The following is a 19,199-nucleotide window of genomic DNA, read 5'->3' on the forward strand; positions in this document are numbered from 1 at the left end:
ATGGGAGTCCTGGCTTGCTTGCTAGTGCTATGCATAGTGGTTGGGACCAGAGCTGCCTCCCAACCTCCTAGCACAGAGCAGAGACTTGTGAGGAAACTACCAGGTATGGACTGACTCAATGTGCCTGGCTGAAGGGTGGGATACATGTGGGATGATGATGGTGGCCGTCAGAAGCTTTGGGAATGGCAGATAGCCCCTGAGTGAGTAGGGGATGTCAGGGTGAGTAGCACCATGGGGAGCAGTGAGTTCGGTTCTTCTCCCGAATCTATAGATTGCTATGTGTCAGTGTATGAGGTATCTTTTTTTTTTTTTTTTTTGTGGTTTTTCGAGACAGGGTTTCTCTGTGGTTTTGGAGCCTGTCCTGTAACTAGCTCTTGTAGACCAGGCTGGTCTCGAACTCACAGAGATCCGCCTGCCTCTGCCTCCCGAGAGCTGGGATTAAAGGCGTGCGCCACCACCACCCAGCTTGTATGAGGTATCTTGAGTCTCAGGATCACTACCCAAGTGTAAGGCACCCAATAGAATGGATCACTGTGACAGGGAGCCTCAGACTTCTCAGCTTAAGCAGTCAGAGTGCCACTTGCTGGGTTTCCATGATTCCCATTGCTGACAAAAACTGCCTGTTGTTGGTTTCTAGCTCCATTTTGAACTGAGGACAGTTCTTGCTCATCTTAAGCCAAAATGAAGGCTAGAGTTTGGGGGTAGGCAGGAGGACTCCAGCCAAAGCTCAGCTTTTGTCACCCAGTGTCTCACATGATATGTTGAGAGCTTCCACTCCTCTCTTTGCCGGTAGGTGTCTTGCGGGGTGCTCTTTCAGAGGCATACCTCTGTAGACCACACTCTGGGAGGTGAGAGGCACTTGTCCCAGGATCGCAGCTCAGCTAAACAGACTGGCTGGCCAGCAAAGTCTGATGGGACACTGAATTCCATCAAACAAAGCCAGAGTCTGAGGCTTTACCTCCCCGAGGTAAATATGTGTACTGGCTCTTCCTAACCTCTGCCCCCTGCCCACTGTGCCTGGGTATGGTGTGGCAATGCAGGCCAATGGCCTGATGGTGCCGCACAGTACACGGTGAGCTGTTTCCCCACTGGAGCAGATGTCCCAACAGTCACTCCTTTAAACCTTGGCTTTTGTACCCTGGTGGCACAGCTCGGCCTCCTCTCCTCCACCCAGTTGACGGCAGCTCAGCTCAGCCTCCCAGGAAGGTGCACGTGGGGGCAAGTACCTCAAGTACCTTTCTAACTCAGCAGCTGGGCTCTCCTGGAACTTTTTCCTTTTTTTTTCCTGAGACAGCTGTGGAGCCTATCTTGAAGCTAGCTCTTTTAGATCAAGTTTGGCTTGAACTCACAAAAATTTACCTGCCTCTGCCTCCCAAGTTCTGGGATTAAAGGCATGAGCCACCACTGCCTGGCCTGGAACTTTTTTTGGTGAATGGAAGTGGACTGGAAGGTTGAGTGTGCATGCCATTCAGCTGGTATGACAGCAGTTGTCAGGAAATCAGCACTCTCTTTGAGCCTCGGCTTGCATATTAGTGCTTCCCCAGGAGCCAAATGGCCAGTGACAGAAACCATATTAATTTTAGGAGAAGATATTATTCCCTGTGTCTGATGTCAGTGATCTTAGGTCCAGAGGAAAGCATGAACCCTCTCTGTGCTCCAGGCAATGAAGGTGGATTGGTGAAAATGCAGCAGCCCTGCCCCACCCAGGGAGTTTACAAGCCAATAAACTTCATCCCATTCCTTAACTAGATGGGCCTGGCAATGAAAACACAAAGACATGGCTGACTCTCTCTGGGAACATAAATCACCAAGCAGGAGCTGGCTGGACCTAAGGGTTCTGGAGCAGGGCTAGGCCGCAACCACACTGGCCACCCCTGGTAGGCAGGGCAATCTGGGTTCTGGGTTCTCAGTAGGGGTAGAGAGTAGCCTGCAGTGGTTTTCAAGTATCCTAATTAATTTTCCATTAATACAGTTCCTCATGTTATGGTAACCTCTGACCATCAAATTATTTTTATTGCTACTTCTTAACTGTAATTTTGCTAGTGTTATGAATTGTAATCTAAAATATCTGTGTTTTCGAAGGTCTCAAGGCTGATGGGGGTGTGAGGGCTCCATTAGACCATGATCTGATACTCTCTCCTCAGCATATACCATATACTGTGTTGTCTCAAGCCACATCCCACACTGTGTTTCCCTTATTACCTGCGGAACTCACAACACAAGCTCCTATAGGCCCTGTGACACTGGAATGGGATCACAGTGTTGGATTTGCTGTTGCCTGAGCCCAAATGTATCTGGGCTGTGCTGGCTTCTAGTGGACAGGATAGGTAGATAGATCAAATGTCAGCTCAGCTGATTCAGGGCCATTTCCCTTCCCCACCTCATACATCCAGGCATTTGTCTCTCCATCCTGTGGAATGCTGTGTCTTTCCCCAGTCACTCTCCTGATGAGAGTACTTGTGTGAATAGCTTGACCTTTTGTCTTGCCCAGACTAAATCACAACTGTTGCTTTTGGGTAATGGTTGCCCTGAGGCCACTGACTAGACAGTTCTTGGTCTTTTTTGGTGCCTCAGGAAGCTTCCAGCGTTGGATTGCCTCCATAGGACATGGCAGCAGGAGAATTAGAGGTCAGGATAGAAGATCCCTTACTGTGAGGCCCACTCAGGGACAAACAAAATCTGTCTGGCTCCATGGGACACAAGCTTCGTGGATACTTTTGAGGACAGTCTCTCCGGCTGTTGGAATCTTGGTGGGATGACTCTGGGATGGGCAGAACTGGTACTGGTTTAGTTTGAATGGACATTTGGGCATTGAATGTAGGCTATGCATCTGCAGAATGGCAAGTGACATGTTAACCAGTCCATCTGAATCTAAGGAAGGAGGTCTGACCAGCAGGACTACCTGCCCCTGTCCTGGAGCCCGAGCCCATCTGTGCCTGTGATGGTCATTGTTAGGTCCTAGCAGGGAAATCTGGGTGTGATAACCAGCTAGTGGTGTGTCCCTAGGTGTGAGGCCTTTGGGTCTCCTCATGATCTGGGCACCATCTGGGTAGGGGAGAAGTGTATGGCTACCTGTGTCTAACCACCCAAGAACTCCAGTTTCTTAACTCTCAGGATGGGTGGCTGTCTCCACTTGACTGTGATTCTAGCTCCAGTTGGCTCACATCCCCTAGCCAAACCATGGTCCTCATTTGTGAAATGGGAACCCCAGGTGTAGGAGTTTAAAGCTTCAGACATTCCAGGCAGGTGCTGTACCATAGAGCTGCCCCCAACCTTCTTGACATTTTCAGATCTTTCAGCTACTAGGAGTGCTGCTGTGTGTCAGGGCACACAGATGTGAGTCCATTCCACCTTGATTAGAGGTCAGAGAGTTTGGGTTTGTTTTGCTTTTTCAAAGTTGTTGACAAGTGACTACAAAACAAGTGGTCCTGACCTAGAGTGGTTGATTGGTATTTTAAGTACAGAGGTGTATCAGCTTCATCTTGACCAAAGATCAGAGGTGCTCTGTTTGTTTTACCTTGTTGATGAAGTCTGTTGTCTCCTCCTTTACCTCTTTGGAGTGGGGTATGAAAAGATATATGGAAAATAAAGGGGTGGCTCAGTATTCACTAAATTTCCCTCCTGATGCAGTTCTGTGTTTTATCTTTTATTTCTCTCTCATCTCTGTTTCTCTTTGCTTAATAATTCTAATCATCACGCTCCTACCCTCTAATGTGTGAATCCAATCTAGGCTGGTCCTAAGCAGCTGTGTCTCTTCCATATCATCCCTGGAAGACAGCTTCCTCCTCCAGGACAGAGACAGAAACCCTAACACACACCACTAACAGAGTTGAGGTACTGACACCCCTGGGCTCTTACTAAAATAGTCTGCCTACTCCTGGTTTGAACATTGTCTGGCAGAACCCCAAGCCCCAGGAGCATGCCTCTCACTTGCCTGCCATAGCTTTGCTAGTTTGCAAAGCAAAGTATGGGCCTTCAGCATGCTACTTTGAAGAATCTGTTTTATAGCTTTCCATTTCATCCACAGAGGCCCCAGGCCCTGGGCCTAACCAGCAAGAGCAAGTGGTCTTTGGCTTCGGGGACACCATGGAGCTGTTCTGCTCTGTGCCTAGAGGTGCCGGCACAGGCTGCACTGTCTGGTCTAAGGATGACACAGAGCTGATAGCTTCCCACCGCATCCTGGTGGGGCCCCAGAGGTTACAAGTGCTGAACATCTCCCATGACGATGCCGGGGTCTACATGTGCCAGCAGCAGCTCACTCAGGATGTCCTGTGCCGCTTCACTGTGCATGTGACAGGTAAGTTCTTGGTGGCTGGGGCTGACAACTGTGTTGAGCAGCTGCATAGCTAGGGAGGTCAGGGCAGTCCTAGGCAGCATGGTTCCAGGATCCCTGACTCAAGAGTGTTGCTGGCTTAGTTCCCCACATCACAGGGGGGTGCGCCCAATTCTGTGCTATTTGAATGAATGGCCTTGCAAAGGCAGGGAGCAGTGATCCCTAAAGATGGAGAGCAGTGTACTCTCAAAATAGGGAGCAGCAGGTCTCTGGATGTAGGAGTGTCACAGGACCACTGCTTGCTTATAACTATTGCAGATGCTCCATCCTCAGGAGATGAAGAAGATGGTGAGAACGTGGCTGAAGACACAGGTAAGATCAGAGCCTAGGCACACTGACCTGGTCAGTATCAGGCTGCTTCCTTCCTGTAGTCTTGTTGTTTAGGGGCACTGCTACAGGTAGACAGTGCCCCAGGGGCAATGAGGATTCAGGGCTACTCTGCAGGGATTTTGGTAAGTTCTGGTGGGAAGGAATATGAGTAAACCAGGCAAGGAGCTCAGGTTGCCACTGACGAGGACATAGATTTAGGGATTCATGTTGTCTGGGTTTCTTTCCTGCCTGGTTCCCACAATCATTAAGTCCCAAAGAAATCAAACAGAGGTCTACATTAGTTATAAATTGATTGGCCCATTAGCTCGGGCTTCTTATTAACTCATAACTTATATTAGTCCATTATTCTTATCTGTGTTAGCTACATGGCTCAGTACCATTTACAGAGAGGCATTCACATCTTGTTTCTTCTGTGGCAGGGCCAGGATGGCAGAAAGAGCTTTCCTCTTCCCAGAATTCTGTTCTCATTGACCCACCTCTACTTCCTGTCCAGTTGTCCTGCCTATACTTCCTTCCTGGCTACTGGCCAATCAGGATTTTATTAAAATACAAGTGACAGGGTAGAAACCATTGTCTGACAGCAGATTCACAGGCCTAGTGGCTGTTGCTGCAGACCAGCAGGAGGGGAGCAGTGCCATGCTGAGGCATACATTGTAAAGGGGGCATCATAGATTTGGTGTGAGTATATGAGGGCACATGGCAGTGCCCATGGTATGGCCTAGAACCATTGCGGGAGAGAGAGAGGAAGATAGATAGATAGATAGATAGATGATAGATAGATAGATAGATAGAGAGAGGGAGGTACCATCTGTAGTACAACGTGTACTATTATACTGCACCTGTATTGTGGAGCCTGCACTAAAGGACCATCCATGAGCCAGGCAAGAACCTGAAGATTTAAACACACAAAGAAACACAGAGACATGGGTCATCCTTGAAACAAGAATGTCCCTTTATTGTGTACCAGAACCACTTATATATGGCTCATTAACTGATAGCCATGCCCCAGGCAAACCCACCAGAAACCACTCTCCTTCCATCAGGAACTCCTGAGGGTCTCATGCTCAGAGCAGCTACAAACACAGTAAAAACAAGTTGTTTTTCTCAGACAGAGCAGCTGCAAGCATAACAAGTTGTTTACAGGAAATTCAGGGTCTGGACAGAGGGTCCAGACATCTTATGCGGAGTGGTTATGACTCTGAGACTAGGTTGGTGTTAACTGAGGACTCAGACCACCTAGAACCTTCTGGGGTAGAGTGGACAAGGGTCTGAGAGGAATCAGAGAGACAAACTTAATGAGAAAACAGGGTAATGAGTCTTATGAGTGTGTGTGGGTGAAGAGAGCAGGTATAGGGACTTGTTTGAGGTTTCACAACCCTCATAAAAATGGACTTAGATTCTAGGACTGAAGCCAAAAAAAGGTAGTAGTCCTGAGAAGTGGGTCAGTTTCTCATTCTCCCTTTCAACTTTGGCTATCAGGTTGTTCAGAGCAGAATTTCTAACCCAGTTAGCTTCTGCCCCAACAATTACCAATGTGTTTGTAATTTCCTGTTTTCTTCTGTCATCCTGGACTTCCCAGGTTGTATTTAGTGTTTTTGCACCATAAACACTTAGGTAAGGTGCCTGAAGGGTCACTTTCTTGACCTTACCTGGCATTGGGCACCATTAAGTTGCTGTAGTCTCCCATTGTGGCACTCTTCTCTCAAGCCTACTGGCCAAATTTGAAGCCTGGATGGGCAATTCAGAGCTAGGAGGGACACCTCTCCAGTGTCTGCACACTTTTCTCCTATTTCACATGTCAGTTCCTCCTCCCAGAGATGCATAGGGCCCTCTGATTGAGTCACTGTGGAAGACCCTGCCCCGGCCTTTGTTCTCTGTTTTGGAAATTTGTTGCCTCCCTCAGCTTCCTCATGAGTCCAAACATATGGCATCCTGTTGCTGGTTGTTTTTGCTCTACTCTTTGGGAGCCCACCGCCCAGCTCCCAAATAAACACATGGACACATATTACTTATGATTGTATGACCTTGACTTGGCTTATTTCTAGCCAACTTTTCTTAACTTACATTATCCCATCTACACTTTGCTTCTGGGGTTTTATCTTTCTCTATTCTATATACCTTTCTTCTTACTTTGTGGCTGACTGTGTAGCTGGGTGACTGGGTCTTTGCATCCTCCTCTTTCTTTTCTTGTTCCTTCTTAAACTTTCTCCTTCTCTTTATCCTCTCTGCTTGCGAGCCCTGCCTATTTCCCTCTCTTTCCCTGCTATTGGTCATTTAGCTCTTTATTAGACCAGACAGAGTAACACAGCTTCACCAAGTTAAGCAAATACAACATAAAAAAGTGAAACATATCTTTGCATCATGAAACAATTGTTCCACAACATATAAAGATGTAACACATCTTAAATTGATAGTCCACCACAGCATCCTCCACCCACCCAAGAGGAAGGAGGGAATTCAGTGGAGGGGAAGCATGACCTGAAGGGCACCTGCCTTCACTGGGCACTATACAGGCTGACTCAGGTTTGGTGTACTGGTGGAATGACCTGGCCTAGTTGCTTCCCAGGATCTACATCCTACTGGGTTCTACTTCCTGGGTCCCTATACCTGTGAGCCTGCCTCAGATGGAGAGAAGAGAATAGCCCAAGACTGAGAGTGGGACAGCTGTGGATGCAGTGTTCAGACAAAGCAAAGGAGTCTCAATACAGATGAGGGATGAAGCTTGAGGGTGTGCTGGCAGGGGAGCTTTGCAAGGGTGTACTGATCATGCTGTTATGAGCATTTCTGCCATCAGGGGCCCCTTACTGGACTCGGCCAGACCGTATGGATATGAAACTGCTGGCTGTGCCAGCCACCAGCACGGTACGCTTCCACTGTGCAGCTGCTGGCAACCCCACCCCCTCCATCTCCTGGCTGAAGAATGGCAAGGAATTCCGAGGGGAGTATCGCATGGGGGGCATCAAGGTAAGTCTGGAAAAGGGGCACAGATAGGTAGGGCCTGGATTCAGAGGGTATAGCCCATATCATTTGTCATAGACCAGCCTCAACAAAAATACCTCTTGCCAGGGTAGGGGCATGAGATTTTAGAAATAGAAGTAAATTGAAAAGTAATAAAACTGAAACCATAGAAAAGTACCAGGAGGGCATTCCAGTGAATACTGAAATTTTCCATGTTTAGTTTTCCTTGTATGTTTATATCCAAATACAAAAGGAGAAGAAGGCAACAAAAGTCTTCCTTAACTTGATACAAACTACAGGTACAACAGTTAATTACTTTAACATTTTGAGGTATCAAGTCATTAGCTTTTTGTTGTTTAAGTAGCGAAGCCACTCTAGACCAAGTATCCTGAAAGCAGTCACTTCCTAGGTAACCTTATATTACAAAAGAAAGAGCAGAAGTATGTTTGCATAGCCTAACTATCTGTCAGGATGAAAACAGGCTCACATTTTTGGGCATCCACAGTCACACCTACCAACTTTACCTGCAGCTTAGGCACCGGCACTGGAGCCTGGTCATGGAAAGTGTGGTGCCTTCTGATAGTGGCTACTATACCTGCGTGGTTCAGAACAAGTTTGGGAGCATCCAGCAGACTTACACACTGGATGTACTGGGTAAGAGCCAGGCTGGGTGACTAAAGCAGGTCAGCCTCAGGCCATTGGACCCACTGCACCGACTGTCTGTGTCTTACAGAGCGCTTCCCACATCGGCCCATTTTGCAGGCTGGGCTGCCAGAAAACCAGACAGCCACCCTAGGAAGTGATGTAGAGTTCCACTGCAAGGTGTACAGTGATGCCCAACCACACATCCAGTGGCTGAAGCATGTTGAGGTGAATGGCAGCAAGACAGGCCCGGATGGCAAGCCCTATGTCATCGTACTCAAGGTGGGCTCTGTTGTTGGCAGCTGGTTGGGTGGATGGGTTAGCTGGAAGTGCCTTGCCCTGGTCCTTAAGTCCCTCTTTGGCTGAGGAATACCTTGGGACTGGGACCCACATGTTGGGGTTTCTGGGAAGGGGCACCTGAGTCTCAGAACCTGTTCTGAGCTCCAGGCAGGCTCTGTGTTACTTGTGCCCTCCCGTAGGACTTGTTTCCCTGTTTGCTCTGAGGCTTGGGCCTACAGAAGGCTTCTCTGGGTGATAGCTGTGGTGGCTCAGGGGGATGTCTGCTGTACTAGTACCCTCTGACATCAGAGTACTGGCTGTCTACTCTCCAGCTGCCTTCACTGTAGCACTAGCTCCACCCTGCCTTGACGGACTCTTCCTGCCTCCCTCTGCCTGTAGCTTTGCTTCATAGCCTCAGGTGGGGGCCACAAGAGAGAGAGAGAGTTTGGGATTTGCAACACAGGAAAGAGAGACTTGGAGGTCTGATGGAGAGAAGAACAGGTTTTGGCAGGTGTTGGTATCCTGGCTGTTGAGAGAGACCACTAGGGCCATGTCCAGTGTAGCTCCCACTGTGGGTGTGTGGTTTCGTGAGCACAGGCTGATGTGATATGACCCTTGGGATGAAGATTTGAAGAGTATGGGTTCCCTCTCTCTCTCTCTCTCACTTTCTCTGTGGTTTTCTCTCTTTGTCTGTGTTTCTCTCTCTGTGTGTGCTCTCTTTCTCTGTGTGTGTGTTTCTCTCTCTGTGTGTGTTTCTCTCTCTGTGTGTGTGCGTTTCTCTCTCTCTCTCTCTCTCTCTCTCTCTCTCTCTCTCTCTCTCTGTGTGTGTGTGTGTGTGTGTGTGTGTGTAGAAACCACTCCCACCACTGCCATTATGTGCCTCGCTTCAGGCAGCTTTCCAGTGCTTCCTCCCCCCAACCCATTCTTTGGCATCTCCGTTGCCCTGTCTTGTCCTCATTGTCTTCTAGAGATATCCTGGATCAGTGACAATCTGAAGGCAGATGCACACCTTTATCTTTCAGTGTGTCAGAATGGGATGGGGCAAGTACATTTGTTGAGCCATCAATTTCGTAAGCATGGCTGAGAAGGCATTTTGGTGGTATGTTCACAGTCCTCAAGTAGGTGATAACTGACCCACCTCTGACTCATCTTCTGTTTCTGATGCCTTGATAATACTGGTAGCTCCCAGCCAGCACTGACTTCCTACCTCCTTCAAAGCCCCTCAGGTCTGTGCTGTTCTCTTGCTTAGAAGTTTTCAGAACCTTCCAGGGGCTGAGCCCTGTGCTGCTTTAGAACATCGACTTTCCACCATTCTCTGGCTGACACTGATTTCCTCCGGTTGTCTGCCCATCTTTTTTTTCTGTACTAACCCTGCATGTTGCTACTTTGTGGTACCATGCTGCCCAAGTGCCCGATGCTTGCCTTGGGACAGGGAACTATCCACCAATAGAGGGACTGGTTTCAGGCTCCGTGCCTTGGTTCAGCATCCATTGCAGTGGTAGAGCTGTAGTTGTCAAGGTGGTAGCAGAGGCGGCATTTTCCTTGAAGCCTGTCTGATCATCTCCGTGTGGACTGTGCTGTGGTACCCAAAGGGACGTGCTGGTGCTTGCCTATTGATTTCTGTTCTCTCTTTGTAGACATCAGGCATTAACACAAACAACAAGGAGCTAGAAGTTCTGTCTTTGCGCAATATCACCTTTGAGGACTCAGGGGAGTACACCTGTCTGGCAGGAAATTATTTCGGATTTTCCCATCACTCTGCATGGCTGGAGGTACTGCCAGGTATTTGTTGCTGCTGCTGCTGCTGCTGCTGCTGCTGGTGGTGGTGCTGGTGCTGTTGCTCCATCTGCCCTCTTATGGTGCGAGCTCAGAACATAACAAAGCTGACAGGGACAGCAGGGTGCACTGTGACTTACTGCAGTCCATCCTGTGGTAACCACCCTGGCCTTGTGCTTGGTATGGGAGTGTCACCCTGCCTCGTCTTGATCTTGCAAAGGCCTCCGCCACCATCCTCTAGTTGGATTTCCACAGTCTAGCCTTGAGGCTCTGGGATCTCCTGGGAGCCTTGGTGGTGGTGTGGATGCTTCTGGCTCTGCCAGGCTTCTCTCCTGAGTCTGGTCCCTGCTGACTCATAGATGTTTTGGACTACCAATGTGAGTTGGGGATGTAGGTCACCAAACTCTGAGTATCCCAGTAGCTTTGCTCCCCAACAGGTACCTAGAGATCAGGGCAATGGGAAGTCCCACAAGGCTGGATGAGGCATCAACATTTATGTCTTTGCAGCTGAGAGAGAGCTGGCAGAGAGTAGTGCGGCTGGCAGGTTATCTGCAGGCACCATCAGCTTCTGGGTGGGCTTCTCCATCTTAATCTTGACTGCAACTGTGACACTCTGCTACCTGCGTAGAGTCTCAAGAAAGAACCTGAGGTCTCCCAATGTTGACAATAGCTTCTGCTTCACACCTGAGCAACAGGTAACTTAAAGTAGATACCAAGTTTTGATCTCTCTGTTGTACCTTGAACCTCCTAAAGTCCCAGCAGTACCTGAGGCCTGCTTGGTACTCATTTCTCTGCAGTCAGATGAGCTGACCCTTCCCTATTCCTATTCTCCACATGGATCCCACATTACTCAAAACAACTTTGAGTCTTCAGTAACCACTGTTTGAGCATCCCTCTTCTTGGCCCTACATACTGCCTCACATGGACTTGACCTTGCTACTCCTGGAAGTTACACCACCTCAACCCTTTCCCAATGCCCAGCATCCATTGTCTGGCACCAACCTATCCCTAATGATCCAAGCAGGTGACCTCCATGAACTCTGATATACCCTTGGTCCACATCGTCCACCCAGTTTCAAGAGAACATACTGTAATGGCCAGTATTTCTGAGCTTGAGCTGCCAGCCGACCCAAAGTGGGAAATATCTAGAACTCGGTCAGTGCTGGTGGGGTTTTATGTATACTTGGAGGAGGTTCTGTGGCTGGGGGCTAGATGGCTACCAGGCAGAGGTCTGTTGGAGGTGGGGTCCGGGGTGAGACTTGGGTTACTCTGTCTTCATGAGCAAGAACCCAATTGCCAGCTATGGATGCAGTGGCACAGGGCCATGAGGGCTGGGGGTCCTGGGCACATACTCACTGCCTCTGCTTCTTCGGACAGGCTGATACTTGGTAATTCTCTAGGAGAAGGCTGCTTTGGCCAGGTTTTTATGGCAGAGGCTGTTGGCTTTAACATGGACAACACTGACAAGCCTGTCACTGTGGCTGTGAAAATGCTGAAAGGTGAGGAGGGAGAGAAGTAGCACAGGGCAGTGGGGGCTGCAGGGCCACCACCTGACATTCCCACTTTCAACACAGATGATGCCAGTGACCAGGACTTGTTGGACCTGGTGTCTGAGATGGAGATGATGAAAGCTATTGGCAAGCACAAGAACATTATCAACCTGCTGGGGGCCTGCACACAGGGTGGTAAGTACAGCAGGTGGGTGGACAGTTAGATGGGGGCCCCTGAGTCACACAACATCTCCAAGGTATCTGTGCTTCCAGGGCCATTGTATGTGCTGATGGAGTATGCCGCCAAGGGTAACCTCCGGGAGTTCCTGCGGGCACAAAGGCCCCTAAGCATGGAATACTATGGTGCCTCCAGGCTGCCAGAAAAACAGCTTACCCGCAAAGATCTAGTGTCCTGTGCCTATCAGGTGGCCAGAGGTATGGAGTACCTGGCTTCTCAGAAGGTGAGCAGAGCTGGGGCACAGGCGAGGTAGGGTCTTCCTGAGTGGAAGGGTGGATATCAAGCTTGCTTAGGCTAGGGAGGTGTCAGTTTAGCACAGGTTCCTTTCATGCCTCCTCAGTGTATTCACAGAGACTTGGCTGCCAGAAACGTGTTGGTGACTGAGGACAATGTGATGAAGATTGCAGATTTTGGCCTGGCCCGTGATGTGCACAATCTGGAATGCTACAAGAAGACCACCGATGTGAGCCCCATTTCAGGGTCGTTGGGGTGCTGTGCCCCACCAGGGAACACCTGACAGCCAACAACTCTCCCTCTGCCTAGGGCCGGCTACCTGTGAAGTGGATGGCACCAGAGTCGCTGTTTGACGGAGTCTACACCCACCAGAGTGATGTGTATGTGTCCTAACATAGGATGGGGATAGCAAGACCCAAGTCACACCTATCACAGCCCTTAGGCTGTAGACAACAGCATAGCCCTGCCATGTCTCTCATCCACACACTCCTCCTTGCCCATTGGTAACCTGTCCTGTTGTAAAACTGTTACAGTAATTGACCAGGAATAACAGGCCTCTGCCCTCACTCCCATACAGGTGGTCCTTTGGAGTCCTGCTCTGGGAGATCTTTACACTGGGGGGCACACCATATCCCGGCATCCCAGTGGAAGAGCTTTTCAAACTATTGAAAGATGGCTACCGCATGCACAAGCCTGCCAACTGCACACATGACCTGTGAGCAAAGCATTCCTTGTGCACTCCTCTAACTAGTCCCTGGGAATGGCTGGTTTCCTACCAGGGCTCCTGATAGGAGGCTGGTAGCCTTGGGTGAGGTAGGGATGGACAACAGGCCAAGAAACCACAGTTATATTTGCCACAGGTATGGGATCATGCGGGAATGTTGGCATGCAGTGCCTTCACAGAGGCCCACCTTCAAGCTTCTGGTAGAGGGTTTAGATGGCATCCTCACTGTGACATCAACCCACGTAAGTACCACTCAGTCCTGCTCTCTCTGCCTTCTCTGATTCCTGGGCGGGATGCTCCTCCAAGTTCCAGTAATGGGGTTGGCCTTCAAGGGCCAGCCTGAACATAGATGGCCGTGGGATCAAGGGGATGCAAACTAACATAGTCCTATGACCTTTTCTACCAACAGGTATACCTGGACCTACCAGTGCCTTTTGAGCAGAGCTTGCCAGGTGATGAGGATACCAGGAGTTCCTTAGAGATAACTGTTCACCCACAACCTGCTACCCCCAACCCAACCCAGGAATTGGAGGCCTCAGACATGACAGGCCAAGAATCCTATAGACCAAGCCCGAGTTAATGTTTATGTATATAAAATGTATGGAGTATTTACAAGTTGTCTTTGCTGTAGGGTTAACACTTCTTATGTGACACTTCCTCGTTTTATAGTATTGACTATTATGTTTCAAACGTAGTAAGAAAAAGCAGTGAACTTACTCTTGTTATTTTTTTGTACTGTTACTGAGCCCTTGACTTTGGTGGCTGTCTCTTGCCTATAAGCTAGCAGTGCCAGGACAGTGTCTCAGGGTAACTTTTTTTGGATCCTAGCATGTGGTTTGTCAGCCCACATTGGCAGAAGTAGTTTTGTTAATGCAAACAACTTACTTTCCAAAAAATAAAGAGATAACCAGTTCTGATTCACACCTGTGCCACTTACCTTCCATTCTGGCATCTGTACAGCCACATCCTCACTCTCTGTGGGGACTGGTTATGAGATTTGTCTCTGTGGGGGTAGAGATAATAACTGGTGAGGAATCTTAGCTGTTGACTGATCCCTAGTACAAAGTGCTGGACTCAAGCCCTAGGAGGACTAATTGTCTTACCTTTTCCTTCCCAGTGTGAGGGCAGCTGGGCTTGGAATGCTTGTCTGTGACCCAAACTACCTGTCAGAACATCAGGGTTACCAGTTTAGAAGTTCCAAAGAGAGGATTTAAGAGAGCTAGTGTCCATAGGAGGGTACCATGGGGGTGTGAAGGACATACTCTGAGACTGCCTTGCCAGAGGAGGGATCCTATGAGGACACAGGATGCTCAGATATATGTAGTAACTTCTGTGGGAAGGAAAGTGGGCAAAATCCCTGGTTTAAACAGTATACACTGATAGGGAATGCCTTTAATCCCAACACTTGGTCTATGAGACCAGTCTGGTCTACACAACAAGTTCTAGGACAACCAGATCTATGTAGGGAAGAAGCTGTAGGTCTGGATGTTTGTTGGTTCCCCCACAGCAACCAAACAAGGGGCACCAGACAGCTTCATACCAAGGACTCAGAGCCATGAAGATACCTGGTGACAGTGAACGGGCAGGAGGAAGTAGTTAAAGAGCCTGAGCCTCCTACTCCAATCTCTCCAAGTCCTATTGATGTTAGGTTCCTTCTACCGTGTCTAGTTTCCTCTGGTCGAGAGGAGTTTCTCTACCCAGATGCCTTGCCTTTTGGACATGGGTTGTAATAACGATAGTTGATTTTCTTGTTTGTTCTGAGTAGTACTGAGAATAGGCTGGTTCCCAGTCTGACACTCCTGCTTACTAACATTGGCCTGTGGCTGGCCATCATCCTGGGTTGGCTATGGAGGCTTAACTGGTTGTGTCTATCTTACCCTCAGTGGTTAAAGTACCTACTGTAGCAATTTGCCAAAAAGGCAATCTATAATCTGTGGGCATGTGGCATTTTCCTGATACCTAGGACTGCCTTGATTGTCTTCCACATAGAACTTTGTACAAGGGTCCCCAGTTGTTGTGATCTAGCTGCCCTCACTCCCCCTCCCCCGACCCACAGGGGAACTTCCTTGTGGTTTGTAATTGACAAGGATGTTTGTGTTCTTTCTGGCCGGAGGGTCTCCACAGAAGGAATAGAGGTATAAAAAGTTGCTGGGCAAAATAAAGGTTGCTGTTCTTGCACCTGAAAAGAAGCCTCTGTGTCTCAATCCCAGCACCCCCCCCACCAGTCTTGGCTATCCAGGCTGCGCTGGCTGCAGCAGGTGGATTTCCACTGAGATCTAGAAAGTGGGGATTCATGATCGGGGTTCCTCAGTCCGAGGAGCGTATTGGGGAAGGTAAAGTGTTTTTATTTTTCATCCCAAGAGATAACTCTGAGGAACATCCCCCAAGAGATAAGCAAGTATAAAGAGGCAGGAGGGTGAATTGAAAGGCCTCAAAAAATGACTGAAACTCTTAAAGCAACAAGGCACGGAAGTAACAAGGAAGACAGCCAAAGATTTTGTACAGGAGGGGGTTTAAATGTTCCAGACTGGGAACAAACCAAGTCAGATTAAAAGGAGTATGTGTGTCTTCATCCCCAGAGATGCTCTGAGGGATGCCCTCTGGAAGATTGGCCAGTAGGAAAGAAATAAAGAGGAGGCAGGAGGGCGAATTGAGGGCCTCAAAAGATGGAATGTGTAGAGATATATGTTATTGTGTTGATTGTGTTGTCTTTTGTGTTCTGGACTGGAGAAAGACATTTGATTCTGGGAACTGCTAAGAAAGGTATTTTGACTTTAAAATACAGGCCTAAGGATTTGATGCTTTGGAAAAGAGGTTCTGCTTTTGTCTCCACAGAGGATGAGAACCTGTGGATTCAATGCACATTTATGTGGTTTAAATCACCGAGAACCCCTGAAATGTTGATGTAAAATACTCCCAAGAACGCAGCACCCCCGCTCAGCAGGAAGTAGCCAGACAGGTTGACGACGCCCAAATTCCCTAAAAAATGATAAAGTGGGGCCCCTTCAAATGGTTCCGGAGCAGGAGCAGTGACCCTGATTCCCCGAGTTCTGCTCCACTCCATTCAGCAGTTTGGATCCAGAGTGAGTGCGGCTGGGGCCAGAAGGCAGCTGGAGAAGAGCTTTGCCACCACAGCTACTGCCGGACTTGCTCTCTCACAGACTGTGCAGATGGCTGAGACTGTCAACCAGCTTGCTGAAAGAGTCAGCAATGCTTTGGACATTCAAAATTCAATTGGGCATATTGACCTTGAACCAACAAGTAGCTCTGGTTCAGGAGCAAGTGGACTATTTTTGGACTTTTCAACAGTTGTGAGTTACTCATGGCACTGTATTGCATGCTTCTGCTACTGTTATGGAATTCAACCGTCATATGAGAAGGGTTTGGAATGCTGCTTTTTTTAATTTTACCACCCAGTTAGTGCATGCTAGATGGTTGCAGTGCTGGTCTGGCTCCTTGGCACTGTCAGTCCTGGGGACACTTGGTTTAGGGCTGTGTCTGGGTAGCCACAGATGGGCAATACTTTGGGAGCAGAATGCTACCTAAAACAGGGACTATTAGAGGGCTATTCCCCATGACACACAAGGTATTATAAAATAAAATGGGGGAGTTGTTATGATCCAGCTGCCCTCACTCCCCCTGACCCACAGGGGAACTTCCTTGTCGTCTGTAATTGACAAGGATGTTTGTGTTCTTTCTGGCCAGTGAGTCTCCACAGAAGGAATAGAGGTATAAAAGGTTGCTGGGCAAAATACAGGTTGCTGTGCTTCCACCTGAAAAGAAGCCTCTGTGTCTCAATCCCGGCACCCCTCGCCAGTCGAGGCTATCCAGGCTGCGCTGGCTGCAGCACCAGTGCCTGGGGTTCTGAGCATTTGGTCTATCACCACTGTCACCCAAACCCTGCTCTGAGCCTGGGGAGAGAGTACATTGGGGCAGGGCATTGTCAGCATGGTGTGTGGAGTGGGGTTCATAATGGGAGAAGGACTATGCATACATGTGCATCTACTGTCAGGGTCACAGGTATAATTTATGACATCTCTTTTTATTAATTGTTACATACATGTGTATATATTGCTATATATACACAGTTATATATTGCTAACTGTAAACCAGTCATTCTGTATAGCTAGCAAGTATGGTTTCAGGACTGGCTATTTGATAATGGATATCCAACTTGTATGCTCTTCCTTGGGCTCAGAAAGTTCTATAAAAAGATGAAGGAGGTTCCTAAGTCTCAGGCATTAAACCATGGCTGGGAAAACTGAAACTGACAAGATTAATAAGGCCCTTCCCCTCCCAAGGTTATATAGGTGCTGAGCAGGATAGCTGAAGCGGTGAGTCATGCAGAGATACTCAGGCTTCTGATTTTCATGAGTCACCATTTTAATATGAGCCTTGGTGATGCTGTTGCATTTAAGTCATTCATATTATTGTAAGTAATCCCTTACCTGTACTCCTGTTAATTAACTTCAATTAATTTGAGGGACTAGGTTTTGCACTGTCTTCCCTGGGAGGCAGTCAGGTAATGAAGAGGGGAACTGGTAAATGATACCAATGGTCAATTTCTAGATTCCTTTTGATTTTCTATCCAGATACATTGCAGGAGGGCCATGATACCATCAGCACAGATACAAAAGCATAGTGGGCTTTTTCCTCCACCAGCAGGCTTCCTCTCCATGTTGTTTGGTTCAGTCCAGATAGATATGTTCAAGGTTAGTCCTGAAGATGTTTACCTGAACCTGCAGGTGGTCATAACTCTTGTGAATTAACTATGGCTGTGTCATGTCCAAAAGACAACATTTCACAGCATGTCCCCTCATCCTCAGTCGCAATATTCAGGACCTATTTCTATATAATACTCTCTGAGTCTTGTAAGTCAACTATTGCTGTGCCATGTCCAAAAGACAACATTTCACAGCAAGTCCCCCATCCACAGTCACAATATTCAGGACCTATTTCTATAATACTCTCTAAGTCTATGGCGAGTGGCTTTTCTTCATGCCTCATACAGAATTTAATATTCATGGTCACTTTAGCATTTTGAGGATTCGAGGCTGTGCATTTATGGCTACCTATTACAGAAAGAAGAACCTCTGACCAAGACTGAGAACTGAAGAGATCTATTTGTAGAAATAGAAATATCTACAAAGCAGTTACTACTAGCATAATCTTAAAGGGCTGTGACCCTTCCAGCCATGGTCTTCTGATCAGGTACTGTGTGCCGTACTAATTTTTTGTAGTGCAGATCAGAAGGAAACTAATTATACACTAACTCTCATGCCACTGTTGCACCAGTGATTTTTTTCTTGCCTTTTAATGAAAAGTTTTAATTTCATGAGATCTTATTTGTTAATTTTTTGTCTCATTTCCTATCAGATGAGAGTCCTATTCAGAAAACCCTTACCTGTGCTTAGAAGTGGGATTATTTTCTCTACCATGTTATCCCGACCTGTGGGATATGAACGGGGGTCCCTGATAAACCTAGTGGAGAGGAATGAAAGGAGACAAGAGACACGAAATGATGGCAAGATGGGATTTCTGAAGCTGTTCCCTTTATTCACTCTCAGAGGCTGTTATACAGCAAATGGGCAAAGGGGGGGGGGAGGTGTCAGGAAACTGGTCTGCTGGAATTCAGGTCTGGAGACGTCCCTAGCTGATAAGTAAATACTGAGGGTCTGCAACTGTTGATTAACAAAAGAAAATGCTAACTGATTCCAGAGCCTGGTACCTTCAGGTCTCTGTTAGGAGATAAGAGGCCAGGTTGATTTCCTAGACCCTGCAGAGATGATAGAGGTAAATATTTTTCTTAACTTGTGAGCTCAAAATGCAGATCTTGAAATACAGCCCCCCCCCCAGCGTGTCCTTTGGCATTTTCAGAGTATCAGGTCTCATTCTGACATCCATGACTCATTTGTTACAGAGTCTGTGTGGTAGAAGATAAGGGACAGAGTTTCATTTTCTGTATAATGAAAACAGGTTTTCACAACCATGATATCTGAGACAGTATCTTCAAATGCAAACATGTATATAATGAAACACAAATATATATGCAACATTACACTAGGTACTCGCGAGAGCATTTTGCTTATCAAATGTAATAAGCGGTCAAGCTCTGACCACTCAGAGGAAGGCATGGCAACCACTTGCATTAGAATAAATTTACTTCCTAATGTGAACAAAGGATCCCACTTACAA

General features: G+C 47.8%; 1 protein-coding gene across 1 annotated transcript; it reads left to right on the top strand.

Annotated features, from left to right (window-relative positions):
- On the top strand, positions 1–13,549 carry LOC142844666 (fibroblast growth factor receptor 3-like). The gene is given in 18 exon segments (XM_075963478.1): positions 1–103; positions 4,028–4,297; positions 4,592–4,645; positions 7,458–7,627; positions 8,152–8,275; positions 8,355–8,545; positions 10,180–10,324; positions 10,826–10,977; positions 11,268–11,473; positions 11,696–11,817; positions 11,893–12,003; positions 12,082–12,269; positions 12,387–12,509; positions 12,590–12,660; positions 12,858–12,995; positions 13,141–13,246; positions 13,414–13,487; positions 13,489–13,549. Coding segments are annotated over 18 exon segments (2,409 nt in total).
- Positions 13,550–19,199: the final 5,650 nt, after the last annotated feature.

The sequence above is a fragment of the Microtus pennsylvanicus genome, chromosome 2 (genome assembly GCF_037038515.1).
Source record: "Microtus pennsylvanicus isolate mMicPen1 chromosome 2, mMicPen1.hap1, whole genome shotgun sequence".
In the NCBI taxonomy this organism is placed as follows: Eukaryota; Metazoa; Chordata; class Mammalia; order Rodentia; family Cricetidae; genus Microtus; species Microtus pennsylvanicus.